This window comes from Pleurodeles waltl, chromosome 10 (genome assembly GCF_031143425.1).
Source record: "Pleurodeles waltl isolate 20211129_DDA chromosome 10, aPleWal1.hap1.20221129, whole genome shotgun sequence".
NCBI lineage: Eukaryota > Metazoa > Chordata > Amphibia > Caudata > Salamandridae > Pleurodeles > Pleurodeles waltl.
In genome coordinates, this window is record NC_090449.1 from 2,719,954 (window position 1) to 2,736,937 (window position 16,984).

The 16,984-nt window shown below is 49.4% G+C and overlaps 1 protein-coding gene across 1 annotated transcript in view; it reads right to left on the reverse strand.

The window, feature by feature from the left end:
* Positions 1-16,984, reverse strand: part of LOC138260864 (semaphorin-3F-like) — a 447,618-nt gene that overhangs the window by 263,448 nt on the left and 167,186 nt on the right. The window contains exon 2 of the mRNA XM_069209297.1: positions 6,322-6,451. Within this exon, the coding sequence (XP_069065398.1) occupies positions 6,322-6,424 (103 nt within the window). The 5' untranslated portion in view covers positions 6,425-6,451. The remainder of the gene's footprint in view (positions 1-6,321; positions 6,452-16,984) is intronic.

Here is a 16,984-nt window from a genome sequence, read left to right on the forward strand (position 1 = left end):
TCTGCTGGATAGAATAAGAGGCCATACTGGTGGTGTGCACCTCCTGGCTTGCTGCCAGTCCTTTCCCTATGTCTACTGGATAGAATAAGAGGCCATACTGGAGGTGTCCACCACCTGCCCTGCTGCTAGTCCTATCTCTATGTCTACTGGCTAGAATAAGAAGTCATAGAGGCGTCTGCCACCTGCCCTGCTGCCAGTCCTCTCTCTATGTCTACTGGATAGAATAAGAGGCCATACTGGAGGTGTGCACCACCTGCCCCGCTGCCAGTCCTCTTTCTATGTCTACTGGATAGAATAAGAGGCCAGACTGGAGGTGCGCACCACCTGCCCCGCTGCCAGTCCGCTCTCTATGTCTACTGGCAACAATTAGAAGTCATACTGGAGGTGTGAACCACCTGCCCTGCTGCCAGTCCACTCTCTATGTCTACTGGCTAGAATAAGAAGTCATACTGGAGGTGTGCACCACCTGCTCCGCTGCCAGTCCTCTCTCTATGTCGACAGGATAGAATAAGAGGCCATACTGGAGGTGCGCACCACCTGCCCTCCTGCCAGTCCTCTCTCTACGTCTGCTGGCTAGAATTAGAAGTCATACTGGAGGTGTCCATCACCTGCCCTACTGCCAGTCCTCTCTCTATGTTTACTGGATAGAACACATAAGGCACATACAATATTTGTTGGTCATATGCATGTGTTTGAGCACGGTGTCATACAGACCTGAAGCATGACCTGCAGATCTGAAATCTGTTCCCTTTAGGAAATAACTGACATGAATCTCTGAGACCCGGAGACCAAAAACCTTGAGGTGCTGGAGGAAACCCTAGAACATTCAGGATCATGGGATGGGAGAAGAGAGTACAGACTTCCACAGGGACAAACATCAAACATGGCTACGGTGGCGTCCGTCCTTCTGTGAGGACATCTGACCAGGGACCGGTCATCTCAGCACCGGAGCTATAACCGACCAGGACACCAGCACCCTAAGATCAGAATCCATCCTGTCAATACTGAAGGGTCCAAAGGAAGTCAGACAACCTCTTCATTCTCTCTCTCAATATTTTATATAAATGAGAGGTTTGTGATGGGAAGACAACAGATCTCAGGAGCAGGAGCCCCCCCTCAATAAGAGGAGGTCTCGATAGGGGAAACAGGACAGGACACCAAGCATTCATGCAATCAGTGGAGAAGTGTGGCACAATGGTTAGAGCGGCAGACCTCTGATGCAGAGATCTGGCCTGCGACCTGGGTTCAATTCCTGCCCCGGTGGGTCTTGGGCTCAATTCCCTTGGGCCTGATAATTCTCACCTCAGTGCCTAATCTAATTATTGGGTCCCACTCTGTAACTCCCGGCAATAGTTTGCTTAATCTCCACAATGGCCCTGACAGTCCACTAAGAAACGCAAGGACTAAGGCCTGATTTGGAGTTTGACGGATGGGGTTACTTCTTCACAAATGTGACGGATGTCCTGTCCGCCATATGACGATTCCATTATATCCTATGGAAATTGTAACCCGGCGGACAGGATATCCTGTGATGGAGTATTCCATCCTCTGAACTCTAAGTCAGGCCCTTAACGTCAGGTGGCGCCATTGACTCCCAAACTCATCACAGGGAGGACGTTTCAGCGGCAGATGTATTGCACCAACAACTCACACAAGGCGGAACCAGGTTGTTTAATAAGGTTCTCTCTTTTTGTCGCTGTGGCAACTTGTTCTTCACATTGATATATTGACTGGCTCAAGTTTAGGGGGACAGTTACAGCAGGACCATGCTTTGCCACCGCGCCTACAAACCCCATTTACACCCCTCAGCTCACTGCTCCAGTCCATGCAGGACTGAAGGATGTCCTCAACAAGATGGCGCCTCGATTTCCAAATCGAATGGGCGCGAAGCTTTGGCTCCACAGTGGAGTCTGAGCCGGTGAAGGGAACATGTCTGTTTTCATCTCAGTTTTCTAGTGACACCTGTACACACACAATAGAATCTGAAAGCTAAAAGCTGCCTTCATAGCATTTACGTCCGTATTCCAACCTGCCGTACTGGGAGTCACTTCACCTCTCGCTAAGCTCGAGCCTCGGGCCTGATTCAGGGTTTGGCGGACGGGTACTCCGTCACAAACACGACGCATGTCCCGTCCGCCGTATTGCAATCTCCATAGGATATAATGGGATCTCGGTCACGTTTGTGATGGAGAAACGACCTCCGCAAAGATCCACATCAGGCTCTTTGGCTTTAAAAAAGAAGGAAACAGAAAGAAAGAGAAAGAAAGAAATAGGAAATGTTCTCTTACAAACCTACAAAAGACTCTAGTTTAATGACTGTGGAAGGAGATACAATTATACAAGAACTCTTCCCAGCTGTGCACTGTTGCTGTGTAGTTGTCTGACAGGTGAAGATAGACATTTTACGCATTGCTGTATTGCACGTGTACCCTTGAAGATAGACATTTTACGCATTGCTGTATTGCATGTGTACCCTTGAAGATAGACATTTTACGCATTGCTGTATTGCACGTGTACCCTTGAAGATAGACATTTTACGCATTGCTGTATTGCATGTGTACCCTTGAAGATAGACATTTTACGCATTGCTGTATTGCACGTGTACCCTTGAAGATAGACATTGTACGCATTGCTGTATTGCACGTGTACCCTTGAAGATAGACATTTTACGCATTGCTGTATTGCACGTGTACCCTTGAAGATAGACATTTTACGCATTGCTGTATTGCACGTGTACCCTTGAAGATAGACATTTTACGCATTGCTGTATTGCACGTGTACCCTTGAAGATAGACATTTTACGCATTGCTGTATTGCACGTGTACCCTTGAAGATAGACATTTTACGCATTGCTGTATTGCATGTGTACCCTTGAAGATAGACATTTTACGCATTGCTGTATTGCATGTGTACCCTGTGTTCTGGAATGTGAATGGCCTCAGATCTATGACATATGGGACAAGAGACCACAATCCCGCTACAGATTTCAGTGGCGGGCGATGGAAGGCTGGAAGGCGGTTCTCACACCCTATGTGAACCCAAGGTTAGCAGCCATGTTCACAACCCGCTGAGCGGCGGGAAACGCGTACTCTTACTTGGCAAACACAAAAGTAAACATATTGTTAGAGTGTTATCCAGATTGTACTGTTTGCTTTTAAAAACAAACATTGGCAAAGTCAATAGGTCTCGCCTTTTTGACCTATTGGCTTTATCAATGGTGTTTACTTTTTCTGTACAGCATCCAAGAAGCTGAGCAGAATTGCTTAAAAAAAGTTTTAAAAGGCACTATGATTCGCCGATCATTTAATTTTGTAGGTGCAGCACCATTCGTGCACTTCTGCGAAATGACGTGAAGATACAAGCCAACAGACCGGATGTGGGCGGGAGACTCCTGATTTTTTAAGCCACAAATGGTTTTATTTTAGCCGGCTCCCATCTAAAATTGCCTCACCTACAATATACATTAGTGGGAAAAATACATTGTCCCTGTTTTGTTTTCAAAATCTCCTACTTTCCTGTTGTAAAATGTTGGTCTGTATGCATGAGCGGTTTTCTTTTTTATAGATTTGGATCTGTTAATTAAAAAAAAAAGTAGATAAATAGTTTTTTGGGGGGGTTTAAGTATTGGTGTGGAAGGCAATACAGAGGGATGGGGTGGGACGGAGCAACACGGAGGTGTGGGGTGGAGAAGCAACACAGAGGGCGCAGGTGGGGAGAAGAAGAGGCGTTTGGAGCTTGGAATGCGGGGTAGCAGTAACCCTCTAACTGCTGCACAATGAGGGCAGCCATCTTGAAGAGAGGTTTGGAGCCTGGAATGGTGGGTAGCAGTAACCCTCTAACTGCTGCACAATGAGGTCAGCCATCTTGAAGAGAGGTTTGGAGCTTGTAATGCAGGGTAGCAGTAACCCTCTAACTGCTGCACAATGAGGTCAGCCATCTTGAAGAGAGGTTTGGAGCCTGGAATGGTGGGTTGCAGTAACCATCTAACTGCTGCACAATGAGGTCAGCCATCTTCAAGAGAGGTTTGGAGCTTGTAATGCAGGGTAGCAGTAACCCTCTAACTGCTGTACAAATAGAGTAGCCATCTTGAAGAGGGGTTTGGATCTTGGAATGGTGGGTAGCAGTAACCATCTAACTGCTGCCCAATGAGGTCAGCCATCTTGAAGAGAGGTTTGGAGCTTGTAATGCAGGGTAGCAATAACCTTCTAACTTCTGCACAATGAGGGCAGCCATCTTGAAGAGGGGTTTGGAGCTTGGAATGGTGGGTAGCAGTAACCATCTAACTGCTGCACAATGAGGTCAGCCATCTTGAAGAGAGGTTTGGAGCTTGTAATGCGGGGTAGCAGTAACCCTCTAACTGCTGCACGATGAGGGCAGCCATCTTGAAGAGGGGTTTGGAGCTTGGAATGGTGGGTAGCAGTAACCATCTAACTGCTGCACAATGAGGGCAGCCATCTTGAAGAGAGGTTTGGAGCTTGGAATGGTGGGTAGCAGTAACCATCTGAATGCTGTACAATGAGGGCAGCCATCTTGAAGAGTGGTTTGGAGCTTGGAATTGTGGGTAGCAGTAACCCTCTAACTGCTGCACAATGAGGGCAGCCATCTTGAAGAGGGGTTTGGAGCTTGAAGAGGGGTTTGGAGCTTGGAATGGTGGGTAGCAGTAACCATCTGAATGCTGCACGATGAGGGCAGCCATCTTGAAGAGGGGTTTGGAGCTTGGAATGGTGGATAGCAGTAACCATCTAACTGCTGCACAATGAGGGCAGCCATCTTGAAGAGGGGTTTGGAGCTTGGAATGGTGGATAGCAGTAGCCATCTAATTGCTGTACAATGAGACTTCACTCCAAAAGGTCCAGCACACTCTTCTAGTTTCACAATGTCCTGTTGATAGAATTGTGGGCTACCAAAGGAGGTGTGGACCCCTTTTCCTCAATTAAGATACATAAAGCTGTAGCAAAGTATTGGTAAGCCCACCATAATTCCAAATTGATGTTCCAAACCTTCATATCACAAAGGTGTTTTAAAGAACACATTGAGCCAAGTCAATAAGTCTAGTAGAGATTTCTTGTGAAACACTTAGAGAAGAACAACAGCTGGCACATGTTTCGCCCCCTGGCGGTATGTAAGCCTGGGGCTTTCTCAAGGCTATTCATATGCTCACAGTTCAGTGAGTTCAAGGCCAGGGATTCAACCCGTGACAATTTCAGGTTTTCTGTCCTTTTCATGTTGTATTGATATGCTTTTCTGATCAACTACATATGTTAAGGAATTCTAAAATGGATATACTCTTAAGAACATATGAATAGCCTTGAGAAAGCCCCATGTTTACATACCGCCATGGGGCGAAACACGTATCGGCTGTTGTTCCTCTCCAAGAATTTCACAATAAATCTCTACTAGACTTATTGACTTGGCTCAACATGTTTTTAAAACACCTTTGTGATCTGAAGATTTGGACCATCAATTTGGAATAATGGTGGGCTTACCATTACTTTGCGCTGCACAATGAGGGCAGCCATCTTGAAGAGGGGTTTGGATCTTGGAATAGTGGACAGCAGTAACCAGTAACAGGCAGGAGAGGAAGGCGTGGGTGGGGAGAGAAGCAACACAAAGAGAGGGGAGAAGAACCAATAAGCAAGAGTGAAGGCGGGCGTGAATGGTGATGCAACATGGAGGGTGCGGAATAGAGGCAAGGGTCGACAAAGCAACGTGGAGCAGGCATGGGAGAAGGACACAGGTGAAAGACCGCAACACAGACTGTTGAAAACATGTGCCATTGTGCTCAATGCAAAAGAAAGTGGTGCTTAAAAAGCAAGCAGTGGGAGCATATTAGCTAGTCAGTCAAAAGAGACGGTAAAGAGGACATGCTCCGTAGGAGGAAAAAACAGCGGCAGCAAGACTGCCTTAACTTTACAGGACAGGCGGGCACAGAACGCAGTCTAACTGGTGGACACCACCCACAAGTAGCACCCCAAAAGGATCAGGGGACATATTACCTTTACAGAACAGGTGGGATCACGCCGTGGTGTGAATGGTGGGCACCCCACCACAGTGGCACCCCACAAGGGTCAGAGGTCACCTTATATTTGCAGAACATGAGGGCGAAGGCCTCACTCTGAATGATGGCTGACACCCCACGGTAAAACCCCGCAAGGGTCAGAGATCATATTACCTTTGTAGGACAAGTGGACGCGGGCCTAGGTCACACCCCCAGGGGTCAGAGGACACCTTTCCATTGTAGGATAGGTGGACACAGGCTGTGGTCAGAAGTCTCGACACCACCCTACAGTAGCACCCCACAAGAGTCAGAGATCACTTTACCTTTGTAGGACAGGTGGACGCGGGCTGTGGTCGGAAGGCTGGACAGCACCCAACAGCAGCACCCCAGAAGGGTCAGCAGGCGGAGCACCCGGCGGGCTGCCATGACACCCGTGTCTGAGCATGAAGCTGGCTGAAAGAAGGAGACGAGGGCTTAGAAACGAGGACCAACATTCACAGAGGCAGCCAGTACAGAGCAGAATTACTTATTTAGTTTTTTTCTGTGCCTGCAAGTTACTCCAGGAATTGACAGGCACTTTACAGATGTTTTTCTTACATACAAATGTTCAAATAAACATTTACATTTAGATAACAACAATATTAGGAAGGTCTGCACATATAAATATTTACATTTCGATTCACATTAACAGAGCTGAATAAATATTTTAAAGTTCTGTCTTGTGGGAGCAAAAGATTCAGGGCGGTAAACATACAAGAGTTGTGGGGGTCACCTGGGCTGTGATGTAATCGCTCCAGCACTGACTTTACTGGGGTGGGGGTTAAACGTTTTGTGAAATATTCAACTGATTCAGGAGTAGATGGCAACTGGGATGAGTTTTTAAGGAAAGCTTGGAATGGTGGATAACAGTAACCACTTAGCTGCTGCACCCTGGACTGCTTTGACGGTGGCCATCTTGAAGACGGTTTTTGGAGCTTGGAATGGTGGATAGCATTAACCATCTAGCTGCTGCACCGAGGACTGCACTGAGGGTAGCCATCTTGAAGAGGGTTTTGGAGCTCGGAATGGTGGATAGGATTAACCATCGAGCTGCTGTACAAATAGAGTAGCCGTCTTGAAGACGGGTTTTGGAGCTTGGAATGGTGGATAGTGGTTACCACCTAGCTGCTGCACTGAGGACCGCACTGAGGGCAGCCATCTTGAAGACGGTTTTTGAGGTTGGAATGGTGGACACCAGTTATCATCTAGCTGTTGCACCAAAGACTGCTCTGAGGGCAGCCATCTTGAAGAGGGGTTTTGGAGCTTGGAATGGTGGATAGCAGTAACTATTCAGGGGTCTCCAACCTTTTCTGTAGCGAGAGCTACTTCTGATCAGTGAAAAGCAATGTGAGCTACTGAAGGCTAAACAACTTGTGCATTGCTACCAGACACCCCCTCTGCTAACTCCACTGTCTTTAAGTCTAATATCCAGAGAGCCAGACACTGTGGTTTGAACAAAATACTTTCGCTGGGGCTGTGACAGGGCTTCCATGTGGGTCGGTGAGCGAGTGGTCTTTGGGGGTGTAGGAATATGTGTGCATATGAATAGGATGTGTGAAACCTTATGTCATATGTACTAGCACTGGACATACCTTTGGCCATATATGGCTCCATTACATATATAACGCAAACATACAACCAATGGTTTTAAATGGGACAAATTTAAAGTGCAAAAATGTTAACGATTTTTCTGCACTTTAAATTTCCCTCATTTAAAAAAAAACACTCTATTTTTCCGTTAGAACTATGGCACACGGTTTTGTTGGCTGCTGGGAGCAAGAGGCCTGCTGTTGGAAAATGCAATGCTTTGAAAACAAATTTGAGAAAATGAAAATGAAAAGTTCATTTAATCATGAAGGTAACTTTATATTTTAATTTTCTCAGATTTAAAAGTATTGTGAAACATCATTTTGTTCTCACTTCAAATATTAAATTGACAAGGACTTTTATTTAAGAGTTCCATACCTCAGTGCTTGGGTAGTAAACTCTTACTCCAGCACAGTTCCTTGCCAGAACCGCAAGGATCCTAGAGCACATAGTCTACAACACTACTGCAGTGAACCTGCGGGAGACACCACGTGTGACCCTTAAGGTAAGTCAAGGCGCTGGGGGGAGAGAGGGACAGTTAGGTCAGACCACCCCAGATGTGGAATCTCCTTCCAGATCAGTGTCCCAGGGCCTCTGAAGTAACTGCCCTTGTCCGCACTGCGCATCTTCGGGTTCTACACCTGTGTTTGCCGAATTTTAGAGACATGTCCATTTGGAATAGTTATTATCCTTCTAATGTTTTTAACTGACTGAACAATAAGCCATTTACTGACTCACTGCTTTATGATGAAAGGTGGCGTTTCATCCCAGAGAGAACTTGGAATAAACACACCGCCCTGGGGAACTATTCCCTCCCTTGAAGCCAGAGGGGGTCTTTATTCAGGACTCGCCTGGGAGAGTGTTCGGCCTGTGGACAGCAGTGCTTAATTTGAGCCAGTGGTTGCCGGTGCTCAACACCAGCACTTAATTGTCAGCACTGATGCTTGTGACAGTCTGCGCAAGGTGGCGCTATCTGTTAATTTATAGAGTACACAACAACATTTAATTATTCATTCAATATACATAAAAAATGACTACTGCCTGCTGCCCGAGCCATTCCTATAGCTCTGGGGTCTGGAACGGTCCGCACTGCCAGCTTGTAGGATCTGATGGTTTGGTGGTTGAGTTGCTGCCACCGTTGGCAGCGTGGCAGGGGCAAAAGGTGGTTAAAGCTCCAGCGGCGTCCTGGACAGAGCCCTGGCAGTTATGTTTTTACAAATTAAGCACTGGTGACAGTCATTTGTGAGACCCCCTGTCCAGCCGGGGCAGGACCCTGCATGAACCAATCATGAGCTGCCTCCTCAGGCGTGGCTCCTGCCCTCTCCCTTCCTGTTGGCTCCTATTGTTTCTAATTTGTAAATGTTTTGAACAGTCTGACAGCTGCACCTTCCTGCTAGTTCGCTGCTGTCATGAAAAGGCGCTTTGCGCACTTCTCGTATACCATCCCAAGATGGGCGTCTGCCATCTTGGGCTGGTAAAGCCCCTGCGTTGGGCCGGTGGACGCGCATGCGTCATCACGCTAGGGACACTGGCGTGATGACAAATAAATTCGTTTTCATCTGTAAAAACAACAGTAAACTCAATAGGTCTGCATTGGCAATCCAAAGGCGGGGCCTATTGGCTTTGCCAATGCTTATTTCTTAAACCTTTTCTTAAAAACCCTGACACTTTCTCAGCCAGCGAAGGTCATTCCACAGGCGTGAGTGGCGCCCTCAATCCGCTCGTATATCTCGCATTCCGGCCAGAGCTGCTGAGGTAGGAACTGGGGAACCAGCTTAGTCTCGGCGTCGGCTCAACACCCTGTGATCCTGGGCAGATCACGCCACCTCCCCCTGCCTACTAAACATGAAGGTGTCCTTGTGTGATGTGACTGATGCTCGTGTAAAGCGCTTCAATACCTTCGGGTCGCGGGTCCTCCTCACAGGTCAGACTGGGGCCCCCCCTCACAGGTCAGGCTAGCCCCCCCCAGGTCAGGGTGGGGCCCTCCTCACAGGTCAGACTGGGGCCCCCCCTCACAGGTCACGCTAGCCCCCCCCCAGGTCAGGGTGGGGCCCTCCTCACAGGTCAGACTGGGGCCCCCCCTCACAGGTCACGCTAGCCCCCCCCAGGTCAGACTGGGGCCCTCCCCACAGGGGTCCTCCTCACAGGTCAGACTGGGGCCCCCCCTCACAGGTCACGCTAGCCCCCCCCAGGTCAGGGTGGGGCCCTCCTCACAGGTCAGACTGGTGCCCCCCCTCACAGGTCACGCTAGCCCCCCCCAGGTCAGGGTGGGGCCCTCCTCACAGGTCAGACTGGGGCCCCCCCTCACAGGTCACGCTAGCCCCCCCCCAGGTCAGACTGGGGCCCTCCCTCACAGGTCAGGCTGGGGCCCCCCCTCACAGGTCACGCTAGCCCCCCCCAGGTCAGACTGGGGCCCTCCCTCACAGGTCAGGCTAGCCCCCCCCCCCCCCCAGGTCAGACTGGGGCCCCCCCTCACAGGTCAGGCTAGCCCCCCCCAGGTCAGGGTGGGGCCCTCCTCACAGGTCAGACTGGGGCCCCCCCTCACAGGTCACGCTAGCCCCCCCCAGGTCAGACTGGGGCCCTCCCTCACAGGTCAGGCTAGCCCCCCCCCCCCCAGGTCAGACTTGGGCCCTCCCTCACAGGTCAGGCTAGCCCCCCCCCCCCCCAGGTCAGACTTGGGCCCTCCCTCACAGGTCACAAGTGATAGATGGGAGAGGCCTTCAGTGACACTGAATAATTCACATCAAAGAAGCGTTTTGTATCCGGCTGGAGGCAGCTTCAGCGCTCGCCTTCAGTGTTCATTCACCCACAGACAAAGGCCCCGATGCTGCAAGCCTGGCCGGCAGACTGTGGCGAAGTGACGTGAATAGTGTTATAAACTCCCAGGGTGGAGTCACCATGGCAGCAGACGCTTCTGTGCAGCACGAGCTGTGCCTGGAGTATAGCGCCTAAACCAGCAGCGCACACACTGCCTTCAGGCTGCTGTTGCCTTCATCACACACACTGACCCTCAAGACAATTATTGCAGTATTTTTTTTTTTATTTGGGGACTTTGTAAACCACCCTGTTCCACAGGTCCAGAGAAATGGCGCAATGAGCTGAAGAACTATCTGCCGCTTGAACCCGGTGCTGCAGAACCAGTCAACCCTCAGCGGCAAAAGCGCCTAGTAAGGAGCCGCTCAAGGTCTGTCCCTAAGAGGATGACAAAGCATGGAGTAAACGTGGGGCCTGAAAGGCTGAAGGAGGAGGTAGGCCGATCTTAGGCCTCTGATTGGACAAAGCCAAGTGCCAATCCAGAGGGTTGTTGTGAAGAGGATTCTGTTATTTAAACAGGATGTTCATGAGGTGGGCCTTTAACTGTCTGGCCATGGAGGGACTGATAATCGGGTGTCCTGTATCTGATAGATCACCGGGTATCGTGTATCTGATCGATCACCAGGTGTCCTGTATCTGATCGATCATATGGTGTTTTGTATCTGATCGATCACCAGGTGTCCTGTATCTGATAGATCACAGGGTGTGCTGTATCTGATTGATCACTAGTTGTCCTGTATCTGATCGATCATATGGTGTTTTGTATCTGATCGATCACCAGGTGTCCTGTATCTGATAGATCACAGGGTGTGCTGTATCTGATTGATCACCACATGTCCTTTATCTGATCGATCACAGGGTGTCCTTTGTCTGATCGATCACAGGGTGCTCTGTGTCTGATTGATCACTAGGGCCCTCATTCTGACCTTGGCGGGCGGCGGAGGCCGCCCGCCAAAGTCCCGCCGTCAGGTTACCGTTCCGCGGTCGAAAGACCGCGGCGGTAATTCTGACTTTCCCGCTGGGCTGGCGGGCGGTCGCCTTCAGACCGCCAGCCAGCCCAGCGGGAAAGAGGCTTCCACGATGAAGCCGGCTCGGAATCGAGCCGGCGGAGTGGAAGCTGTGCGACGGGTGCAGTTGCACCCGTCGCGTATTTCACTGTCTGCGCAGCAGACAGTGAAATACATGTAGGGGCCCTCTTACGGGGGCCCCTGCAATGCCCATGCCAGTGGCATGGGCACTGCAGGGGCCCCCAGGGGCCCCGCGACCCCCCCTACCGCCATCCGGATCTCGGCGGTCCGACCGCCGGGATCTGGATGGCGGTAGGGGGGGTCGGAATCCCCGCGGCGGTGCAGCAAGCTGCGCCGCCGCGGAGGATTCAATGGGGCCGCGGTACACTGGCGGGACCCCGCCAGTGGTGCCGGTCCGACTGCGGCTTTACCGCCGCGGTCGGAATCCCCATTGGAGCACCGCCGGCCTGTCGGCGGTGCTCCCGCGGTCCTCCGCCCTGGCGGTCAAAGACCGCCAGGGTCAGAATGACCACCATGGTGTCTTGTATCTGATCGATCACTGGGTGTTCTGTATCTGATTTATCACCAGGGTCCCATATTTAATCAATCACCTGGTGTCCCATATCGGATCGATCACCGGGTGTCCTGTATCTGATTGATCACTGGGTGTCCTGTATCTGATCGATCACCAGGTGTCCTGTATCTGATCAATCGACAGATGTCCCTTATATGATTGATAACAGGGTGTCCTGTATCTGATCGATCATCAGGTGACCCGTATCTAGTCAATCACCAGGTGTCCTGTATCTAATGGATCACCAGGTGTCCTGTATGTAATGGATCACTGGGTGTCCTGTATGTGATGAATCACAGGGTGTCCTGTATCTGATCAATCACTAGTTGTCCTGTATCGGATCGATCATATGGTGTTTTGTATCTGATCGATCACCAGGTGTCCTGTATCTGATGGATCACAGGGTGTGCTGTATCTGATCAATCACCACATGTCCTTTATCTGATCGATCACAGGGTGTCCTTTGTCTGATCGATCACAGGGTGTTCTGTATCTGATCGATCACCAGGTGTCCTGTATCTGATCAATCGACAGATGTCCCTTATATGATTGATAACAGGGTGTCCTGTATCTGATCGATCATCAGGTGACCCGTATCTAGTCAATCACCAGGTGTCCTGTATCTAATGGATCACCAGGTGTCCTGTATGTAATGGATCACTGGGTGTCCTGTATGTGATGAATCACAGGGTGTCCTGTATCTGATCAATCACTAGTTGTCCTGTATCGGATCGATCATATGGTGTTTTGTATCTGATCGATCACCAGGTGTCCTGTATCTGATGGATCACAGGGTGTGCTGTATCTGATCAATCACCACATGTCCTTTATCTGATCGATCACAGGGTGTCCTTTGTCTGATCGATCACAGGGTGTTCTGTATCTGATTGATCACTGGGTGTCCCATATCTGATCGATCACCAGGTGTCCTGTATCTGATCAATCACCAGGTGTTCTTTATCTGATCAATCAACAGATGTCCTTTATATGATTGATAACAGGGTGTCCTGTATCTGATCGATCACCAGGTGTCCTGTATCTAATGGATCACCACGTGTCCTGTATCTAATGGATCACTGGGTGTCCTGTTTCTGATTTATCACAGGGTGTCCTGTATCTGATGAATCACAGGGTGTCCTGTACCTGATCGATCGCCAGGTGTCCTGTATATAATCGATCACAGGAGGTCCTGTATTAATCGATCAATAAAATACATTTCTTAAGTGCACTACTCACCCGGTAGGGTCTCAAGGCGCTTGGGGGGGGGGAGGTTACTTCTTGAAAAGCCATGTTTTTAAGTGCTTGCTAAAGGTTAGGAGGTCCTTGGTCTTGCTTAGGTTGGTAGGGAAGGAGTTACAGGTCTTGGCAGCGAGGTGGAAAAAGGATCTTCCGCCGGAGGTGGTGCATTGGATGCGGGGGACTGTAGCGAGGGCGAGGTCGGCGGAGCGGAGCTGTCGAGTTGGTATGTGGAAATTGACTCGTTCGTTGAGGTAGGCCAGTCCAGTGTCGTGGAGGGCTTTGTGAGCATGGACAAGGATTTTGAAAATGATCCTTTTGTTGATGGGCAGCCAGTGTAGGGATCTGAGGTGGGTGGATATGTGTTTGTGGCGAGGGAGGTTGAGGATGAGACATGCGGCTGTGTTCTGGATTCGCTGGAGTTTTCTTTGAAGCTTGGCTTTGGTCCCTGCATAGAGGGCATTGCCGTAGTCCAGTCTGCTGCCTATGAGGGGGTGGGTGACTGTTCTTCTTGTTTATAAAGGAACCCATTTGAAAGTCTTGCGTAGCATGCAAAGGGTGTTGAAGCAGGAAGATGATATGGCGTTGATTTGCTGGGTCAGGGAGAGAGACGAGTCCAGTATGATGCCAAGGTTGCGTGCATGGGTGGGTGTTGGTTCGAGGGTGGTGGGCCACCAAGAGTCGTTCCATGCTGCCTTGTTGGAGCTGAAGATGATGATCTGTTTTGTCTGAGTTCAATTTGAGGTGGCTTGCTGTTATCCCGGTGGCGATGTCGAGTTGTCCAGCGTGCAGGTTATTCTTGGCGGTAGCTGGGTTCCTAGTGAGGGAGATGATGAGCTGGGTGTCGTCAGCGTATTAAATGATGGTGATGCCGTGGGGGCGGAGGATGTTGGTGAGAGGAGCCATGTAGATGTTGAAGAGGGTGGGGCTGCGGGAGGATCCTTGGGGGACCCCACAGATGATCTTGGTGGCTGTAGACCGGAAAGGAGGAAGGCAGACTTTTTTAGTTCTTTCGGCAGGGAAGGAGGTGAGCCAGTCGAGGGCTTTGTGGCTTGTAGCTGATCTATAACAATGAGTCCTGTATCTAATCAATCACCAGGTGTCCTGTATCTGACCAATAACAAGGTTTCCTGTATCTGATCGGTCACCAGATGTCCTGTATCTGATTGATCACTAGGTGTCATGTATCTGATGGATCGCCAGGTGTCCTATATCGGATGGATCACTGGGTGTCCTATATCTGATCAATCATCGGGTGTTCTGTATCTGCTTGGTCACAGGGTATCCTGTATCTGATCGATCAAACTGTATCTGATCAATCACCAGATGTCTTATCTGATCGATCACAGGGTGTCCTATATCTAATTGATCACAGAGTGTCCTGTTTCTGATAGATCATCAGGTGCCCTGTATCTGATTGATCACCAGGTGTCCTTTATCTGCGCAATCACTAGGTGTCCTGTATCTGATGGATCACAGGGTGCTCTGTATCTGATCATTCACCAGATGTCCTGTATCTGATTGATCACAGGGTGCCCTGTATCTGATAGATCACCAGGTGTCCTGTATCTGATGGATCACTGGGTGTTCTTTATCTGATCGATCGACAGATGTCCTTTATATGATTGATAACAGGATGTCCTGTATCTGATCGATCACCAGGTGTCCTGTATCTAATGGATCACCAGGTGTCCTGTATCTAATGGATCACTGGGTGTCCTGTATCTGATCGATCACCAGGTGTCCTGTATCTAATAGATCACAGGAGGTCCTGTATCAATCAATCAATCAAATACATTTCTTAAGCGCACTACTCACCCGGTAGGTCTCAAGGTGCTTGGGGGGGGACGGTTACTTCTTGAAAAGCCATGTTTTAAAGTGCTTTCTAAAGGTTAGGAGGTCCTGGGTCTTGCGTAGGTTGGTGGGGAGGGAGTTCCAGGTTTTGGTGGCGAGGTGGAAGAAGGATATGCCGCCGGAGCGTTCTGTATCTGCTTGATCACAGGGTATCCTGTATCTGATCGATCAAACTGTATCTGATCAATCACCAGATGTCTTACCTGATCGATCACCGGATCTCCTTTATCTTATCGATCACAGGGTGTCCTATATCTAATTGATCACAGAGTGTCCTGTTTCTGATAGATCATCAGGTGCCCTGTATCTGATTGATCACCATGTGACCTTTATCTGCGCAATCACCAGGTGTCCTGTATCTGATGGATCACAGGGTCCTCTGTATCTGATCATTCACCAGGTGTCCTGTATCTGATCGATCACCAGGTGTCCTGTATCTGATAGATTACCAGGTGTCCTTATCTGATGGATCACATTATGTTTTGAATCTGATTGATCACCAGGTGTCCTCTATCTGATGGATCACATGGTGACCTGTATCTGATCAATCACCACATGTACTTTATCTGATCGATCACAGGGTGTTCTGTATCTGATCGATCACTGGGTGTCCCATATCTGATTAATCACCAGCTGTCCTGTATCTGATCGATCACCGGGTGTCCTGTATCTGATCAATCACCAGGTGTCCTGTATCTGATCAATCACCAGGTGTTCTGTATCTGATCAATCACCAGGTGTTCTGTATCCACTTGATCACAGGACGTTCTGTATCGATCGATCACCAGGTGTCCTCTATCTGTTGGATCATCAGGTGTCTTGTATCTGATCGATCACCAGGTGTCCTGTATCTGATTGGTCACAGGGTGCCCTGTATCTGATTGATCACTAGGGGGGTTATTCTAACTTTGGAGGAGTGTTAATCCGTCCCAAAAGTGACGGTAAAGTGACGGATATACCACCAGCCGTATTACGAGTTCCATAGGATATAATGGACTCGTAATACGGCTGGTGGTAAATCCGTCACTTTTCCGTCACTTTTGGGACGGATTAACACCTCCTCCAAAGTTAGAATAACCCCCTAGGTGTCCAGTATCTGATTGGTCGCAGGGTGCCCTGTATCTGATCGATCACCAGGTGTCATGTATTTGATCATTCACCAGATGTCCTGTATCTTGTGGTTGACCAGCGGCTTCTGGTCAGCTCACAAGCAGTAACCAGTTAATAGAGACACATGGGTGATGTTTTCAATGTCACTCTTTCTCTTCCTGGCAGGATTCCAGGATCTAGAAGTACAGACTGTGGAATATTAACTTAGTCGCCACTTTTACCTTTAGGAGGAGCCAATCACAGAGTAGAACCAGAGGTGGTGTTTTAGCCATCAAGTTGTGGGTTGAGGGATGGAGGGACCTGGATTGCATGGAGGCTTCAGGGTACTAGTTGTGAGGCGGCATGGGGGCTTCAGGGTGCCAGGTGGGAGGCAGGCATCTCCCGAAGTCCTGCAGTCACTATCACCTTCCGAAGGGGGGCGCTGCAAGACAAACCTGCAGCTCTTGTTTGTGGGGAACAAAAAGAAGAGGCTGTGGCTGTTTGTTATCACTCAGCATTCTCTGGCACAAACCTGTAATCATACTCTGGCAATAAACTGTAATTAGTCCGTTAGGATGCTTTAAGCATGCCCTGGCACCAGGCTACACGTGTGCCCTGGCACCATACTGTAAGTGTAACTAGGCAACAGCTTGTAAGTGTATCCTGGCACCAACCTATACGTACACCCTGGCACCAGCCTTTACGTACACCCTGGCACCATGCTGTAAGTGTAACCAGGCAACAGCTCGTGAGTGTATCCTGGCACCAACCTGTACGTACATCCTG